Consider the following 19,475-nt stretch of genomic DNA (forward strand, 5'->3'; position numbering starts at 1 on the left):
TCAAGGGGTTGGAAATATTGCATTGTGTGGTTACGATTGTTTGCCAAATTCTCAGTCGGGATCTTGGAGGGCCCCTCGACTTCTAATGTGTGATTATGGTTGTTTTCTAATGTTGCAAAAGCTGCTTTTTCATCTAATCAAGCATCATTTTTTAAATGTAGAGACTCAAGATCGTGCTATATATATACGAAGACAAAAGGCATTGAACTGCAGCAAACCTTCAAACAAAATGGCTCATGGCTTCCTCCTCATAATCCTCTTATTCACGTCCATTATATCTCCCAATATCCACGCATGCAACCAAAATGAACGTAGCGCTCTCTTGTCCTTCAACCTCACTCTATCCTCTCCTCCTTTAAATTGGAGTTCCATTAACTGTTGTACTTGGGAAGGCATCACTTGTAATCCGGAAGGTCGGGTCACCCATTTCCTCTTACCCTCGAAGGGGCTACACGGAGTTATTTTTACCTCGTCATTCTCACTTGGAAACCTCACTCATCTCACCCACTTGAATCTCTCCCATAATTCACTTCACGGTTCACTTGAAAATAAACTCTTTGAGTCCTTGGATTCTCTTGAGATTCTTGATTTGAGCTATAACCTTCTTTTTGGAGTACTACCTTCGTCTCTAACATCTAGAAACATCCGGACACTCGATTTGTCAAGCAATCGCTTCCATGGTCCAATTCCGTCTTCGTTCTTCATGCATGCTTGGAATTTGACAAGTTTCAACGTCAGCAACAATGCCTTCTCCAGCTACATCCCATCCTCTATATGTCTCTTCTAACCCCTTGATTAGAGTGTTGGATTTTTCCTCAAACCAATTTAATGGCAACATTTTACGTGGTTTTGGGAGGTGTTCCGAGCTGCAGATCTTCCGTGCTGGTCACAATAATCTCTCAGGGCTACTTCCAGAAGATATCTATAATGCTACCAAACTCGAAGAAATTGCAGTACCTCTGAATTCACTATATGGAGGCATTAGTGAGAGAATTGTCAACCTCAACAACCTCGTAATCCTTGATCTCTCCTTCAATCAACTGAGCGGAGTACTCCCTCTCCGTTTGGGGAAGCTCTCCAGGTTAAAAATCATAAAGCTCGATTTCAACGACCTACAAGGTTCGTTGCCCCAATCTTTGATGAATTGCAGCAGCCTTGTAGAACTACGTTTGGCAAAAAATAACTTGGAAGGAGACATTACCAAGCTTAATTTCTCCAAACTTGTTCAACTTACTAAACTTGACCTGTATAGGAACAACTTCACTGGTAAGTTGCCAACAAGCCTTTACTCATGTAGATCCCTGAAAGCAATTCGATTAGCTTCGAACAATCTAGAGGGACAAATACAACCTGAGATTCTTTCGCTAAACTCTCTGTCCTTCCTCTCTCTGGTAGCCTCCGATTGGAAAATGTCACAGGAGCAATGAAGATATTGATGCATTGCAAAAGTCTTCAAATAGTCCTCCTTACGCATTCCTTTAATGGTGAAGGAATGCCATCCGACGATGACATGGTTAGTTTTGATGGATTTCGAAATCTTCGATTTTTGAGCTTGGCGCATTGTGATCTCACAGGTCGAATACCTGTATGGTTAGCAAAGCTAAAGAGCCTAGAGATCTTGGCTCTGGATGGCAACAAAATCACAGGGACAATTCCTAGCTGGTTGGGGATTGATCTACCAAGACTTTTTAATATAGGCTTGTCAATGAACCTTATTTCAGGTGAATTTCCGAAAGAACTTTGTAGACTACCGGCGTTGGTACATGAACTTATTGCAGCTCAAGCAGACCAATATGAACTCGAATTGCCAATCTACATTATGAACAATGGCCGGGTACTAGTTTCCTATGGATTACGCAGCCTATTGTATGGCTTTCCTTCATTGATAGATCTTTCTTCCAACAACATTACCGGTAATATACCGTCTGAGATCGGACAACTGCAGCTTCTCCAAGAGTTGTATCTATACGACAACAACTTCTCCGGCAACATTCCGGACCAAATGTCTAACCTTAAGATGTTAGAAGTTTTGGATCTCTCCGAGAATCACTTGTCGGGAAAAATCCCATCGTCTCTGGCGAGCCTTAATTTCTTGGCTATCTTTATTGTCTCATACAATAATCTCGAAGGACCAATCCCAACAAGCACTCAGCTCCAAAGCTTTGAAGCTTCTGCATTTGAGGGGAATCCAAAACTTTGCGGTGCACCGCTTCCAAACGAGTGTCGCATTGATGCGCATGATAAGAATAACCGAGATGATGAGGACGATGGGCATCAACTACCGTGGTTCTATATTTTCACTGTGTTCGGGTTTATTTTCGGATTCTGGGGAGTATGTGGTTCTTTGATCGTAAAGAAGACATGGAGATATGCATACTTTCGATTCACAGACAACGTACAAGATAGGCTCTATGTCATGTTAGCAGTGCGCATGAATAGGATGAAACGATGGCTTAGCTAAATAGAGTCATTTGTTTTTTCTCGGTTACATTTGAGGGTTTCGAATATAAACCTCTGTTATGTATTTTATTTTATAATAAACGTCCCTATGTTATCGAAGTTATTGCTTTGTAAATGACTCGTAAATCGTAATTTGCAAATCCCTCTCATATCGTGAAAAAACAATCTACGAAAGAATAGCAATACATAATCTTCACAGAGGACTGCAAATTAACATGTTCCATTTAACAAGGATCCCCATGCAGTCTGCTTTCTGTCAATATAAAGAACACTCACTAGTTCTCTATTATTAATTTAGAGTTGGGGCTTCGCAAGACTAGGCATGTTTGACAACTTTTTTAAAGTAACTAAAAGTGATTTAAGATCACCAAAAGAGCTTTTAACAATGTTTAACCAAAAAAGCTAACCGCAGCTGTGAGTTTAAAAAAAAAAAAAAAAAAAAAAAAAAAAGAGGCACTACGTGAAGTGCTTTTAGAAAGAAGCACATGAAACAACTAAGGTGCTTTCCGGGACAAAGCACTTAGCTTTTTGTTTTTATTTTTATTTTTTAAGTTTCCGTATGATTCGGGCCTAACTAAGCTTATTATCTTTGTTGCTATCATCTCATCGTGAATTCTCTTTAGTAAATCCAATGAGCGAAGGTCGTCGTTAGTGGTTTCTTTAGTGGAAAATCTCTATCCGAGGCCTTGAAGGGGTTGGAAAAAATTGCATTGTGTGATTATGCTTGTTTGCCAAATTCTCAGTTGGGTTTTTGGAGTACCCCTCGACTTCTAATGTGTAATTATGGTTGTTTTCTAATGTTGCCAAAGCTGCTTTTCCATCTAATGAAGCTTAATTTCTAAATGCTGACACTCGAGATCCTACTATATATACGAAGAGAGAAAAACATTGAGCTGCAGCAAGCCTTCTAACACAATGGCTCATGGCTTCCTTCTCATAATCCTCTTGTTCACGTCCATTATGTTGTGCCTTGGCTGATTATCTTCACCAACATACAAACCCACAGTTGAATAGTTTAAAATACAAGAAATAAAGACATCGAGAAATTTACGAGGTTCGGCAAAAAACCTGCCTACGCCCTCGGAGAGATATTGCTCTTCACTATGAGAAAAACAGTACAAGTTACACATGAGTTAAATCGACATAACCCAATCCCATATCCCTTGTACACCCACTCACAGAATTTTCCCAAGAGCCTCACTCTACCCCAAGAGTTCTTTCACAAGAGACCTTTCACTCTAACTCTCTTGATTTCTCTCTGCAACTCTCTCTCACCCGTGCCCTTATTGAGCCAAATGCTCTCACCTTCTCTTTTTATGCTTTTCTTAATCCAAGCCTTCTCCCACCCGAAAGCCAAATAATTATGGCTTTGAAAAAGCCACAAAACATGGCTTTGAAAAAGTCACAAAACATGGCTTTGAAAAAGCCACAAAACAAGGAACAAATCAAGCCACAAAACAAGGAAACATAATCCTCATCATGATGTTCCCTCATCAATATTGTTTTGTTTCCTAGCCTAATTTGGCCACTATCCAACACATTATATCTACAGATATCCTTGCATGCAACCAAAATGAACGTAGCTCTCTCTTGTTTCTCAACCTTACTCTATCATCTCCTCATTTAAATTGGACTTCCGTTAACTGCTGTAGTTGGGAAGGAATCACTTGTAATTTGGAAAGTCGGGTCACCCATTTGCTCTTACCATCGAAAGGGCTCGACGGAGTTATTTTTACCTTGTCATCCTCACTTGGAAACCTCACGCATCTCACCCAGTTGAATATCTCCCGCAATTCACTTCATGGTTCACTCGAAAATAAACTCTTTGAGTCCTTGGATTCTCTTGAGATTCTTGATTTGAGTTATAACCTTTTTTCAGGAAAGCTACCTTTGTCTCTAACATCCGGAAACATCCGGACACTCGATTTGTCAAGCAATTGCTTCCATGGTCCAATTCCATCTTCGTTCTTCATGCTTGCTTGGACTTTGACAAGTTTCAACGTCAGCAACAATGCCTTCTCCAGCTACATCCCGTCCTCTATATGTCTCCATTCTAACCACTTGATTAGAGTGTTGGATTTTTCCTCAAACCAATTCAGTGGCAACATTTTACCCGGTTTTGGGAGGTGTTCCGAGCTGCAGATTTTTTGTGCTGGTCACAATAATCTCTCAGGGCTACTTCCAGAAGATATCTATAATGCTACCAAACTCAAAGAAATTGCAGTACATATGAATTCACTATATGGAGGCATTAGTGAGAGAATTGTCAACCTCAGCAGCCTCGCAATCCTTGATCTCTCCTTCAATCAACTGAGCGGAGTACTCCCTCTCTATTTGGGGAAGCTATCCAGGTTAAAAATCATAACCCTCGATTTCAACGACCTACAAGGTCTTTTGCCCCAGTCTTTGATGAATTGCACCAGCCTTGTAGAACTACGGTTGGGACGAAATAACTTGGAAGGAGACATTACCAAGCTTAATTTCTCCAAACTTGTTCAACTTACTAAACTTGACCTGTATAGGAACAACTTCACTGGTAAGTTGCCAACAAGCCTGTACTCATGTAGATCCCTGAAAGCAGTTCGATTAGCTTCGAACAATCTAGAGGGACAAATACAACCTGAGATTCTTTCGCTAAACTCTTTGTCCTTCCTCTCTCTTAGTGAGCTCCGATTGGAAAATGTCATGGGAGCAATGAAGATATTGATGCATTGCAAAAGTCTTCAAATACTCATCCTTATGGATAACTTTAACGGTGAAGGAATGCCATCTGACGACGACATGGTTGGTTTTGATGGATTCCGAAATCTTCGAATTTTGAGCTTGCCATTTTGTGATCTCACCGGTCGACTAGCTGTATGGTTAGCAAAGCTAAAGAGTCTTGAGATCTTGGATCTGGCAGGTAACAAAATCACAGGGTCAATTCCTAGCTGGTTGGGGACTGATCTACCAAGGCTTTTTTCTATAAACTTGGCAATGAACCTTATTTCAGGTGAATTTCCGAAAGAACTTTGTAGAATACCGGTGTTGGTACATGAACCTATTGCAGCTCGAGCAGACCAATATGAACTCGAATTGCCAACGTACATTATGAACGATGGCCGGGTACTAATTTCCTATGGATTACGCCGCATATTGTATGGCTTTCCTTCATTGATAGAACTTTCTTCCAACAACATTACCGGTAATATACCGTCTGAGATCGGCCAACTGCAGCTACTCCAAGAGTTGTATCTAGACAACAACAACTTCTCCGGCAACATTCCAGACCAAATGTCTAACCTTAAGAAGTTAGAAGTTTTGAATCTCTCCAAGAATCACTTGTCCGGAAAAATCCCATCGTCTCTGGCGAGCCTCAATTTCTTGAATAGCTTTGTTGTCTCGTACAATAATCTTGAAGGTCCAATCCCAACAAGCACTCAGCTCCAAAGCTTTGAAGCTTCTGCATTTGAGGGGAATCCAAAACTTTGCGGTGCCCCACTTCCAAACGAGTGTCGCACTGATGCGCATGGTAAGAATAACCACGATGATGAGGATGATGGGCATCAACTTCCGTGGTTCTATATTTCGGCTGTGTTCGGGTTTGTTTTTGGATTCTAGGGAGTATGTGGTTCTTTGATCGTAAAGAAGACATGGAGGTATGCGTACTTTCAATTCATAGACAATGTACAGGATAGGCTCTATGTCATGTTAGCATTGCGCATGAATAGGATGAAACGATGGCTTAGCTAAATAGAGTTCTTTGTTTTTTCTCGGTTACATTTGGGGGTTTCGAATACTCTGTCATGTATTTTATTTTATAATAAACGTCCCTACGCTATCGAAGCTACTGCTTTGTAAATGACTCGTAAATCGTAATTTAAAAATCCCTCTCATATCCCTCCCACATTTCCAATCCCCTCTAACTTGGTCTCGATTCCTTGAGACTTGGAAATCCCTCACCCCAAACATAGCCAAAAGAAGTCAAAATTTTGATTCAGGGGCCAAACTGAGAATCGGGTTACCAAATTGACAATGTAACATGTCATTTTTCTAGCAAAATAACATCACCCCCAAAATATGCAAAAACAATCTACGAACGAATAGCAACACATAATCTTCAAAGAGTACTGCAAATTAACATGTTCCATTTAACAAGGATCCCCATGCAGTCTGCTTTCTGTCAATATGTGCACTACCTGAAAGAACTCATGCTGCGCACCAAAGTAAAGACACGACTAATCGCATAAGATGACCTTGAAAGTGTAATCATATTCGGATGAAAGGCAACCACGATCCGACCACAGCAATATGCCAATATTGCTCCTGATCACTCAATCACGACAATGGCCTATGATGCAGATGGTAAAAGGTTGGTATACCACTCCTTTCAAATGTTATTGCGACCTACACCTATATTCCAGGCAACAAGAAAATTCAATCTTTACATTAAACGCAATGCAGGCTCTTTTCATGCGGGACAAGTAAAGATGGAGAATCTCATGTTGTTGAATGGAATGAAAATGATGGTGTAATAAAGAGGAATTACGTAGGATTTCAAAAACCATCTTTGGGTGTTGTTCAGTTTGATACAAGCAAGAATAAGTATTTGGCTGTTGGCGATGACTATGCACTCAAAGTTTGGGGCATGGATAAAATCAATATTTTGACCACTGTTGATGCTGAAGGCGGTCTACCAGTAAGTTTCCTTTAAAACTATGAATAACGAGTAGTGACTATATTCTAACGAAGTTGCTATAATGCACAAGGGATTGCTTTATTTTTTAGGAAACTTGGATTCACAAAGGATACCACAATCTATTTGACCGAATCAAAATGGGACAGCAGTCTTGATGATCTGAAAGACATCTTCCCGAAGACGTATATCAAGGTGCACACATCTGTTATGCCTTGCATTTTTTACCATGTTTCAGTTTCTTTCCGAAACCCATATCATTGCAATGCTATTTCGGATGTAGATTTTGTACTTAATGAGTCTGGAATTCATTGCAGGATGGCATTATCCCAGCAGACAAGAAGTCAAAGTACCTGGATTCTGAATTAGTTATAGAAAGCTGCTTGGAACCCCTACTGGTGCATTTCTAGATCTGTTCTCTACTGTTCGAGAAAGCTGCTTCACTGCTTAAGAGAAGAGCAAGAGATAATGTGCACGAAAATTCCTGAAATCAGATACATATCAAACCAGGATGGACTCCTGCAGTTTGATAATTGTAGTATTTCATACTCTTTTTCTAAGGGGGTTGCAGCACAAAACTTTACGATTATGCAAGAGATACCGATATTGCTAATCACATGTTGTTTTCGGGCTTTTTTTTTTTTTTTTTTTTTTTTTTTTTGTGATTTTTATGTGGTGTTTATATGTGCAGGTGACAGTCGCCTTGAGGTTGGTCTCCAACGGTTTCTCATCAACTCATCTACCGAATCCACAAAACCAACTGCAGCTTCTTTGACTGAATGAACTGATGCCTTTACTGCCTGCTTGGACTTTTTCTTCACGGATCTGGTGAGTGATTTCTTCAGCAAATCCTAAATTTTTCTTGGATGATCTGGGTGTACGTGCGTGTGTGGAAATAATAAATGTTAAATTTGAATGTAAATTTGGTTGAAAGATTGATTTGTATTGAATTGAAATGATATATTGATGTGTTGTTAAGAATACAAGATAAAGCCTCTCTTATAGAGAAGCCGAGAAGGAGGCAAAGACGCAAGAAGCAATTAGTCGTGCCTCAATCACTCCAAATTTAAGGAGAGAAAGTAGCAGAAAGTGGAAAGGAAAAATAAGGAAAAAAAAAGGTGGGGTATGGTGGAGATGATGGTGTCCACGGAAAGCAAATAATGATGAATATAATTATTAATAATAAATGTATTTGGCTTCTATATATGTTCTCTTAAGACCAACTCCAAACCCAAATTACCCTCTAAAAGCCAAATTACCCTCCAAAATTTCCCCCCAAACCCACTCCAACTCAAGGGAAAATTTTGGGCTAAATGTTAAATGCTAAACCAATGCCAAATTTCCCCCAAAATTTAGCCCAGAAATCGGAATAGACTCCACCCAATATTTATCGGAATTTAAATTTTTTTTAGATTAAAATGTTCATAAAATTAATTTACGATAGTTTACATATTTATTTATTTTTTAAAAAAATTAATTTAACAAAAAAAAAGCCTAAGTTCATTCTTTAATAATCCCGGGCTAAAATTTTAGACTAGAACGGTTAGAGCAAAAAAACTGTTTCTGGGCTAAAAGCTAAATTTTTCGGGCTAAAAAATTTGGCTTTTATCCCAACCATTGGAGATGGTCTAATGTACATTATTTTTTGTATATTTCAGAATTTCAATGTATACAAAAGGAACAACCCTTGGAAGTGGAACTCCCTCCAAGGCCTCCCCTGAAGAGAAAGTGGAGGGGTCTATTGCATGTAAACATCTGCTTCAAATTTCTATGTTTCAATAATTTTTTTATGATTTTGTAGTATTCTTCGTATAATTTGCCATTGATTTTGGTTTTTTTTTTTGTGCATTTTTTAAGTGAATTTGGTCGTGAGTTTGGATTTTTGTCTATAATTTTTTTGGTAATTTCATTTTCTGCATTCTGATGTTTGTTTATAAAATTTTGGGCCATTTTAATTTCTTCGTTCTGTATTTATTTGCCAAAGGATTGACCAATGATATTCTGTATTTTGAACTGTAATTTGGATTTTGAAATGGTTTTCTGTGCAAGTTTAAATTTGGGTAACAACCACAAATCTTCATTACTCCTCAATGTTTGTCCATTGCAGCTTCAAATTATTTTAAAGCCATGTTTATGGAAGAAAAAAGGAGCTCCCAAGTTCCCAACCATGAAACCCAATAAAGGTAGTAGTCTTCTCTTTCATTGTCAACTTATTAGAAAATGATAACCTAACCATTGTTGTTTTCAACTTATTTGCTTAGTGTGAAGAAGTTGTTAGCCTTTGTTGTGGCCATAATTGATACACATTTCAATTCACCTTTTGTGAGTAATGTTTCAATCTTTCTCCATATTTCACACTCAATTGTTAATGGGAATTCAATATGCTGCCTTTATACGCCTGCAAAACTGTCTTATACATAATATCAAGTATGTTTTATATGTAGTTGTGGTAGCTGCAAGGAAATGAAATATTTGTGCTGATAATTGGTCGTTTAAATATATAGAAATAGAGAAGAAATATAAATGGAGCACCTAGGATATTTAACATTGTTTTCTTTTCTATGTAATTTTTCTCATGTTTAACATCTGCTTTTGCTTATGCATTTGATTCAAGTGCTATTTTTATTAGTGTTAATTTTGGGTTGCATATCCACAAACTAGCTCAGTTAATTTTGCTTAGTGTTGATGTATAAGGAGAACTCTCATTGCATCAACTTGAACAAACATTCTTCTACTTAGTTGCTTAGCTGCTGAAACAAGAACGATTTACCTTTTATGTTTTTTTGTTTAACTGCTAAAACAGGCTGGCTGACCTGCAGGACATATATTTTGCCATCTTAACTTCAAGGGCAATATTTGTGTAAAATGCATGTTGCTTAGGGAAACAAAGCATTTTTTGCAACCACATCTTTTGTAATCAACTCGGTTGAATGTATATAAAAGCCAAGCTGCTTATCTTGCCTACACCATTCACTCATCTAAGCCTTTTGTTTGTTCATGATTATATTGATTTTTTTTCAGGTTAAATGTGTCTTATGCATGTAGTTAAGACTAGTGCATTCAAGTCATGCAGCAACACGGGGGCATTTTACCAGTTCAAGCTAAAACGCATGCCACTACATGCAATTCATCCATGACGTTTGGATTAAATATAAACATGAGTGATTCATTAATCTTGGTGAAAATCCTTTTGGTAAACCATGTGATTCCCAAGAGAATGATATTTACGTTAGGAGAAATTACAATCCTCACTCACAAGAAGCATAACCAATTTTAACGTGACATTCGTTCAAAATTGCATCCGATGACTTTTCTAAACTTCTTAATGGTGATCAAGCATCAAGGCACATGTTTAATTCATTGATTGAAAATATCAAAGCAAGCATGTAACAACATATAAGCAATTAAAAGAGAAATCTACGTATTCAAGTTAAGGCTCATGGCCTCACTTTAACGAAAGGAAATTAGTTACACATACTTGTATTAATACATAAGAAATTATCTATGAAAAATCAAAGAAAGAAGACACCCTTTCTTACTAGACGAGCTCTCCATTCCTTTGCTCTCCTCTGCTCCTGACTTCCTCTCCTCTGCCCTTCAATGCTCTTCCACTGGCCTTTCGTCCGTTTCTCCCTATGCCTTTTGTTTTTCCTCTCCGAGTCTGTTCCTTCTCTTTTGCTCTCTCTTTGTCCAAGTAACTGTAAAGTTGCCAACCAAAACCCAATCGACCTGGCTTCTCTACCCTCCCAATTTCCATACACTCTCATCCTCTTTTATTTGTACTGTCACGGTTAAATCACGTCAATATTTTATATCACTATTGCTTTTTGTTTTATTATCTCTATAAAAAAATTAATATAAAATGTTAACGTAGTTTAACTATAACCGCACAAAATAGGAGAAGATGAAAGCATATCGGACTAAGAAGGCAGAGAAGTCGGGTCCAACCCAATAATCCCCATTCCCTTTATTTTCCACCATCTTTTCTTTCCTCTTTCCATAATGCCGTGTGTTCCGTCCACACTTTTATTTTATTTTATTTTTTCTTCTCTTTCTTTCCCACTTCCGTGTGTGCTCCTCCCTCCTGTCCGTTCCTCTGCCTTTTTTTTTTTTTTCTCTTCACGCGTTTAAGAATTGTATTATAAAGACAAGACTTACTATTTGAATTTTGATCCACCACAAGACAAGACTATTCCACTTAAAAGTATTCACTTTGGTTTGAAATCTTCTTTTCACAACAAAATGGTCGTCCTCCATTTTCATTGTCCCCAACCTTATCTTTTTGGTCAGATAGAACCAAATGCTACGTTATTAAAATGTGCAGATGCAATTATTAATCTCTACTCCAACTAGATTCCACTAGATTTGGCTTTCAGTAACGTTTGAAGCCCATTTCCTGTGAGAGGACTACGACAGACGTATGCTTGATATGATTATCTTCAGCTGACCTCAAAAATTCAACCGTTTGCATACCTTTCCATTGTTAGGGAGTTACACTAGTTAATGACACTAATTATAGAATATTGGCCAATTGTCCGTTATGTTGTAACTCCATATTTATGTGTATATTTATGGTCTTTAAGATGTAACCGTAGAGTATTAGCTACTTACTTGTATGTGTGTGTGTGTGTGTGTATAATGTAGATTGATGGTGTAATAACCAAGGAAAATCAGTTTCTACATCCACCAAACTCGATCATGCTACTCCTAGAAACACAAAATGGCAAAAGTATCCCAAATACTTAAAACTTCCAACTAAACTAGACAAGAAAACAAATATAAAAGGACGAAATATATAGTATAAAAACTGGTTCATCACGGTACCATAGTACCACTTGCCCATCTTCACGGGGCTATCTTAATTACGGTCAATAACTATTGATGCGTAAATACAGCATCTTAATGGACATTGCAAGTATGATGGATCAGATATGTAACTCAGTGGTGGAGAAAAATGAGTGACGTCCAATCTTCAAAGAAAAATCATTTCAGCAGGAAAATAACGTAGAGCGTGGAATTTAATTCATATGAACAATACAAATGCATGCATTTAATTAGACCAAATTATTGAGCAATTCGAATAGTTTGAGACTTTAAGGTTGGGGTCTCCAATTTGTGCCCCTAATACACGGTGAGATGAACGACAGTTATTGCTTCTCTATGACATGAGTGTTTTAGCCATATAACTAGCAAGAGTGTCCGCGCAATGCTGCATGTTTTAAAACTATATAAAATATATCACAAGTTTTAAATATACATGATAAACCGTACTACTTGTATATGTGTGGAAATCCAATTACAGCCCTATCTAAAATAAGAAACAATGAGTAGAGTTGAACTTCCTTAATCAAATGAGTTTGTTTCTTCACTTTGTTCCTCCTTTCTTCTCATATATGCAAATGGTGGAAAATTTTAATTTTTAAGTTATTAACATTTTAACATACATAAATCCTCATTTATATAGGAACACGTGATGTACCACCTCGTGTGACGGTCATATTGAAAAATCTCTCGATAGAGGGCGGGTCGATGTTTGACGCGTGGAAAGGTGAAGTAAAAACAATGCGGTCGAAGCAGAGAAAGAAACGATGAAAGGCCCGAGTCTCGGAAGGGCAAAAGAGACATTTTACTGTAGAAATCCTAAGCAGTATGTTATCCAAAGAAGAAACTGAGGGCATTTCTGTCCTTTCACTGTTAATGAACAGTGCTAGAGAACTGAATTTTAGTATATGTATAATATCATTTTGCTAGGTCAAATACGTGTTTTAAGTTTTGAGATACAGAAGAAAGAACACTCACTACTTCTCTATTCTTAATTTAGAACTAGGCTTCGCAAAATTAGGCATGTTTAACTGCTTTTAAAGTAACTAAAAATGTTTTAAAATCGCCGAAAGAGTTTTTAACGATATTGGCAAAAAATTGACAGTAATTTTGTGAGTTTTATAATAAAATAATAAAAACTACTTGAAATGCTCATAGAATGAAGCACTTGAAGCAGCTGAAGTGCTTTTTAGAAAAAAAAAAACCACTTGCATTTTTTTTTAAATGTTTCCATGTACTTGGGGCCTAATTAGGCTTCTTATCATAAAAAATTAGGCTTATTATCTTCATCTGCCCCACCTTGAATTTTCTTTGGTAGATCCAACGAGCGAAGGTTGACGTTTGTGGGTTCTTTAGTGGAAAATCTCCATTCGGCGTCTTCAAGGGGTTGGAAATATTGCATTGTGTGGTTACACTTGTTTGCCAAATTCTCAGTCGGGATCTTGGAGGGCCCCTCGACTTCTAATGTGTGATTATGGTTGTTTTCTAATGTTGCAAAAGCTGCTTTTTCATCTAATCAAGCATAATTTTTTAAATGTAGTGACTCAAGATCGTGCTATATATACGAAGACAAAAAGCATAGAACTGCAGCAAGCCTTCAAACAAAATGGCTCATGGCTTCCTCCTCATAATCCTCTTATTCACGTCCATTATATCTCCCAATATCCACGCATGCAACCAAAATGAACGTAGCTTTCTCTTGTCCTTCAACCTCACTCTATCCTCTCCTCCTTTAAATTGGACTTCCATTAACTGTTGTACTTGGGAAGGCATCACTTGTAATCCGGAAGGTCGGGTCACCCATTTGCTCTTACCCTCGAAGGGGCTACACGGAGTTATTTTTACCTCGTCATCCTCACTTGCAAACCTCACGCATCTCACCCACTTGAATCTCTCCCGCAATTCACTTCACGGTTCACTCAAAAATAGACTCTTTGAGTCCTTGAATTCTCTAAAGATTCTTGATTTGAGCTATAACCTTCTTTCTGGAGAGCTACCTTTGTCTCTAACATCCGGCAACATCCGGACACTCGATTTGTCAAGCAATCAGTTCCATGGTCCAATTCCATCTTCGTTCTTCATGCATGCTTGGAATTTGACAAGTTTCAACGTCAGCAACAATGCCTTTTCCAGGTACATCCCATCCTCTATATGTCTCCATTCTAACCCCTTGATTAAAGTGTTGGATTTTTCCTCAAACCAATTTAGTGGCAACATTTACCACGGTTTTGGGAGGTGTTCCGAGCTGCAGATTTTTCGTGCCGGCCACAATAATCTCTCAGGGCTACTTCCAGAAGATATCTATAATGCTACCAAACTCGAAGAAGTTGCAGTACATATGAATTCACTATATGGAGGCATTAGTGATAAAATTGTCAACCTCACCAACCTCGCAATCCTTGACCTCTCCTTCAATCAACTAAGCTCAGTGCTCCCTCTCCATTTGGGGAAGCTCTCCAGGTTAAAAATCGTAAAGCTAGATTTCAACGACCTACAAGGTTCATTGCCCCAATCTTTGATGAATTGCACCAGCCTTGTAGAACTACGTTTGGGACGAAATAACTTGGAAGGAGACATTACCAAGCTTAATTTCTCCAAACTTGTTCAACTTACTAAACTTGACCTGTATTGGAACAACTTCACTGGTAAGTTGCCAACAAGCCTTTACTCATGTAGATCCCTGAAAGCAATTCGATTAGGTTTGAACAATCTAGAGGGACAAATACAACCTGAGATTCTTTCGCTAAACTCTCTGTCCTTCCTCTCTCTTGGTGGCGGCCGATTGAAAAATGTCACGGGAGCAATGAAGATATTGATGCATTGCAAAAATCTTCAAAAACTCTTCCTTCCACAATCCTTTAATGGTGAAGGAATACCATCTGACGATGACATGGTTGGTTTTGATGGATTCCGAAATCTTCGATTGTTGAGCTTGTCGCATTGTGATCTCACCGGTCAAATACCTGTATGGTTATCAAAGCTAAAGAGTCTTGAGGTCTTGCTTCTGGCAGGTAACAAAATCACAGGGACAATTCCTAGCTGGTTTGGGACTGATCTACCAAGGCTTTTTTATATGAGCTTGGAATCAAACCTTATTTCAGGTGAATTTCCGAAAGAACTTTGTAGACTACCAGCGTTGGTACATGAACCTATTGCAGCTCAAGCAGACCAATATGATCTCGAATTGCCAAGCTACAGTTACAACCGGAGCGTAGGCCGCATATTGTTTGGCTTTCCTCCATTGATAAGTCTTTCTTCCAACAACATTACCGGTAATATACCGTCTGAGATCGGCCAACTACTGCTTCTACAAGAGTTGTATCTAGACGGCAACAACTTCTCCGGCAACATTCCAGACCAAATGTCTAACCTTAAGAACTTAGAAGCTTTGAATCTCTCCAAGAATCACTTGTCCGGAAAAATTCCATCGTCTCTGGCGAGCCTTAATTTCTTGAAGAGCTTTGATGTCTCGTACAATAATCTCGAAGGTTCAATCCCAACAAGCACTCAGCTCCAAAGCTTTGAAGCTTCTGCATTTGAGGGGAATCCAAAACTTTGCAGTGCACCGCTTCCAAACGAGTGTCGCATTGATGCGCATGATAAGAATAACCGAGATGATGAGGACGATGGGCATCGACTACCGTGGTTCTATATTTCAGCTGTGTTGGGGTTTATTTTCGGATTCTGGGGAGTATGTGGTTCTTTGATCTTAAAAAAGACATGGAGATATGCGTACTTTCAGTTCACAGACAATGTACAGGATAGGCTCTATCTCATGTTAGCAGTGCGCATGAATAGGATGAAACGATGGCTTAGCTAAATAGAGTTCTTTGTTTTTTCTCGGTTACATTTGAGGGTTTCGAATACTCTGTTATGTATTTTATTTTATAATAAACGTCCCTACGCTATCGAAGTTACTGCTTTGTAAATGAATCATAAATCGTAATTTAAAAATCCCTCTCATATCCCTCCCACATTTCCAATCCCCTCTAACTTGGTCTCGATTCCATGAGACTTGGAAATCCCTCACCCCAAAAGAAGTCAAAATTTTGATTCAGGGGCCAAACTGAGAATCGGGTTACCAAAATGACAATGTAACATGTCATTTTTCTAGCAAAATAACATCACCACCAAAATATTCAAAAACAATCTACGAACGAATAGCAACACATAATCTTCAGAGAGGACTGCAAATTAACATGTTCCATTTAACAAGGATCCCCATGCAGTCTGCTTTCTGTCAATATGTGCACTACCTGAAAGAACTCATGTTGCGCACCAAAGTAAAGACACGACTAATCGAATAAGATATGACCTTGAAAGTTTAATCATATTTGGATGAAAGGCAACCAGGTTCCAACCACAGCAATATGCCAAACAAAATATCATTCAAGACTAGAAACATTGAAACCGACAGCCCATCTCGAGCAACCTCCTCGTTTATCTACAACATGCCTACAAGACTCATCATACCGCAACTAGCCTCAAGCTTAGTAACGGTTTGGACCAGGATTGACTCCAGCATCCATGTCTGGCGTGTAGTTATTCTAGTATTGTCCAGGGTCCTTCCATCCTGCATTAGAAGGCGGAGCCATGTTTGTTGGCACGAGAAGCCCAAGTAGCTACATATGTTCCGGTCGAGTCCATACTACGAAAAGCCCATACTCTCGACAAAGCCCATTTAACTCGAATATTTACTCATATGAAGAGGCCCAAGGTATCCATCGTGAAACATAATTTTGTTTGTTTGTTTTTTTTTTTTTTTTTTTTTTTTTTGACAAACGATTTTATCTATGCTAAAGAAGAGGAGTCGGGTTTAGTCTCACAATGGGCTAACAGTAATGTGGTTCAAATTCGGCTTTGGCAAGAACCGAACTTAAGACCTCTCACTTATAAGTGAAGATAAATACAACTAGACCATAGTACTAAGTGGCATGAACCATACTTTATTGCTAGTTGGGATTTATATAAATGTGATTAATGTACAAGAAAATTGAGGTTGTATGGTGATTTTAGTGGTGGCATTGCATATCTGATACTGATTGAATAATAAGGGTTATGTAGCTCGGTTGATTAAGAGCATTCACTCCCAAACCCGAGCTTCCGAGTCTGATCACCTCGTCTCGTCTCCTGCCTGTATGGAATAATCTTGACAGGTGATTTACACACAGTTATGGATGTTTGCATTATTTTTTGGTTCATAATTTGTATGAATGAAATCAGCGTCTGATCGATGTTCGGGTTTCCGTCAGGAGATTGGTTGCTCCATACTCAACTCTCAATCATGTTCCACTGGTTGGTTATGTGGGGGAAGCCACTCACATTCGGTAGAACACAGAGAATTGCAGCTATTATTTACGTATTTTGTCTCCCTTGGTTGCCCTTGTATCCTTCCCTAGACTTCACTGTTTGGGAGCCGCACGCATCAGTGCTGTCATGGGTGAAAATTGTGATATTATCGACATCCATCATTCTTTCCTCGACATAAATGCATACGAGGAGGCAAAGAGGTTCCATCAGTTAATGACAGCGAGTCTCTGATGAGTATTAGGAAGGAAGAAAAGGAGAGACACAGACGGAAAATAATAGGACAAGCCAACAAAGGGAGGATACCATGGAACAAAGGCAGGAAACATAGTTCAGGTACATAGAAACTGAGAGTAAATGTTTGTTGGATTTTAAACCTTCATAGTTTGGTTGAATCTGAAGTTTTGAAGCAGAGAACGATACAAGCGTTAAAAGAGCCCAAGGGTGAAGTCACGTATGATTCAATGATATTTTCTTCGAATATTTATGCTTTTGAATCAGCATATAAGATTCAATCAGCTATTTTTCTTTGGGAAATTGCAATTCATTGACGTTCAATGTTTTTAGGTTAGAAAGAAGATGTCTGAGCATCCCCATCCTCATAGGTACAAAGTCTTTGTCACATATACTCGTATGAAACATAAGAACTTCATAAATTAGATGGGTTGTCTAGTTATAATTGTTGGAGTTTTGAGCTCCTTTAGTCCCACATCGGGGAACTCAAGGGAACTTGAGGTCCTCATATTAATTTAGTCACCTGTTAAGGTAGTCATCTTTATTAGTGATTAGGTGTTGGACCATTTGAAATAAGGATTGAGGTTTGGGCTATTAATTAAACAAGACAAGGACCTCGGGGCACTTGGAGCTTAAGAATTAAAATTAATCAGATCATTAATTTTAATTTTGAATAGATATAAAATAGCCTATATCCAAAAGGTATTTGAATAGATATAAAATAGCATGCATATCACTATTTCATCAAGTTTTGGTAGGCCTGAAGTCATTTAGAAGGGTATAATGCACACCTGTTAATGTATACAAGGGGCAACACCCAAGGTATCCATGGACATTCACCGAGTCTTGGTAGGCAGTTGGAGGGCATGTATGAAGCCAACTCTAATCTTCAAAAGGGAGCATCCAAGGTATCCATTGGGTGCTATCCATGGACATTCACGGAAGTTCGGAGAGTTAGCACCGAAGGTATCTATGGACGTTTACCAAAGTTCGGGGGGTCAGCTAACCCCCTGCCCCTCAATGCATCCGCCACTGAGAGTAGGGTACTCTTCATATAGCCAATTAGTTTTATGGTGTAACCTCAACTTTTTTACAGTATCAGAACAAGTTGGCCCAAGTGTGAAGCCTAATGGGAACAAGTGCTCCAAGTCACCTAATTTATGTTGTCTATGTGTTAGGCTTAAAATTTTGCCATACGTGAGGAGACGTGTGAGAATGTGATGACAAAGTTCCACATCGGTGAGAAACTAAACCATGCAAGGGCTTATAAGGAGTTAGGTTATTCCTCATATTGTCAATTGGTTTTAAGGTGGAACCCCCAACTTTCTTCATGTGAGAATGTGTGGACAAAGTCCCACATCGGTGAAGGACCAAACTATGCAAGAGCTTATAAGAAGATGAGCTACTCCTCATATTGCCGATTGGTTTTACAGTCGAACCTCAACTTTCTTCGTGATGCCACTTGCCCAGTCCTAGGGGCAATCTTAATTACATTCAACATCTATTGCAGCGTAAAAATGACATCTTAACAGCATCTTAATGGATAGTTAATGCAAGTATGATAGGTCAGATACAAAACTCAATGGTTTGGAAATATAAGAAATGTCAAATCTTCCAAGAAAAATCATTTCACCGGGGAAATTAACTTGAACGTGTATACTAATTCATATGAAAGGTCCAGATGCATGACATTTAATTAGCGGAGCAAATTATGGACCAAATCGAGTACATTTCGAGACTTTTCAAGGTTGTGGTCCTCGATATCCTATTTATGCCCCTAATACACGGTGGGATGAACAACACTCACTGTTTCTCTACAATATATAAGCATTTTAGCCAAATAATGTCATTTTGCTAGGTCAAATATGCATTTTAAGTTTTGAGACAAAGAGCACTCACTACTTCTCTATTCTTAATTTGGAATTGGGGCTTGGCAAGACTAGGCATGTTTGACAACGTTTTTAAAGTTACTACAAGC

The 19,475-nt window shown here is 38.5% G+C and overlaps 3 protein-coding genes, 1 long non-coding RNA gene and 1 pseudogene across 4 annotated transcripts in view; 4 read left to right on the forward strand and 1 right to left on the reverse strand.

Annotated features, from left to right (window-relative positions):
• The first annotated feature begins 229 nt into the window (after positions 1–229).
• LOC137716605 (receptor-like protein 2) lies at positions 230–2,540 on the forward strand (annotated as a pseudogene).
• A 2,149-nt stretch (positions 2,541–4,689) lies between these two features.
• Positions 4,690–6,060, forward strand: LOC137714573 (receptor-like protein 2). The gene has a single exon (XM_068453759.1). It carries the CDS (start codon positions 4,690–4,692, stop codon positions 6,058–6,060), a length of 1,371 nt encoding a protein of 456 aa, XP_068309860.1.
• Positions 6,061–6,410: 350 nt separating this feature from the next.
• LOC137715483 (multiple organellar RNA editing factor 8, chloroplastic/mitochondrial-like) overlaps positions 6,411–19,475 on the reverse strand; it is a 36,002-nt gene continuing 22,937 nt past the window's right edge. Inside the window, exon 4 of the transcript XR_011065570.1 lies at positions 6,411–6,695. The gene's annotated coding sequence lies outside the window, so the exon portion shown is untranslated. The remainder of the gene's footprint in view (positions 6,696–19,475) is intronic.
• LOC137714134 (uncharacterized) lies at positions 6,909–7,772 on the forward strand. Its single transcript, XR_011065402.1, has 3 exons — positions 6,909–7,138; positions 7,228–7,330; positions 7,453–7,772. It is a non-coding gene; the product is annotated as an uncharacterized lncRNA (long non-coding RNA).
• LOC137716604 (receptor-like protein 2) lies at positions 13,562–15,841 on the forward strand. Its single transcript, XM_068456051.1, has one exon. It carries the CDS (start codon positions 13,563–13,565, stop codon positions 15,774–15,776), a length of 2,214 nt encoding a protein of 737 aa, XP_068312152.1. The 5' UTR covers position 13,562; the 3' UTR covers positions 15,777–15,841.

This window comes from Pyrus communis, chromosome 14, assembly GCF_963583255.1.
Source record: "Pyrus communis chromosome 14, drPyrComm1.1, whole genome shotgun sequence".
Lineage (NCBI taxonomy): Eukaryota > Viridiplantae > Streptophyta > Magnoliopsida > Rosales > Rosaceae > Pyrus > Pyrus communis.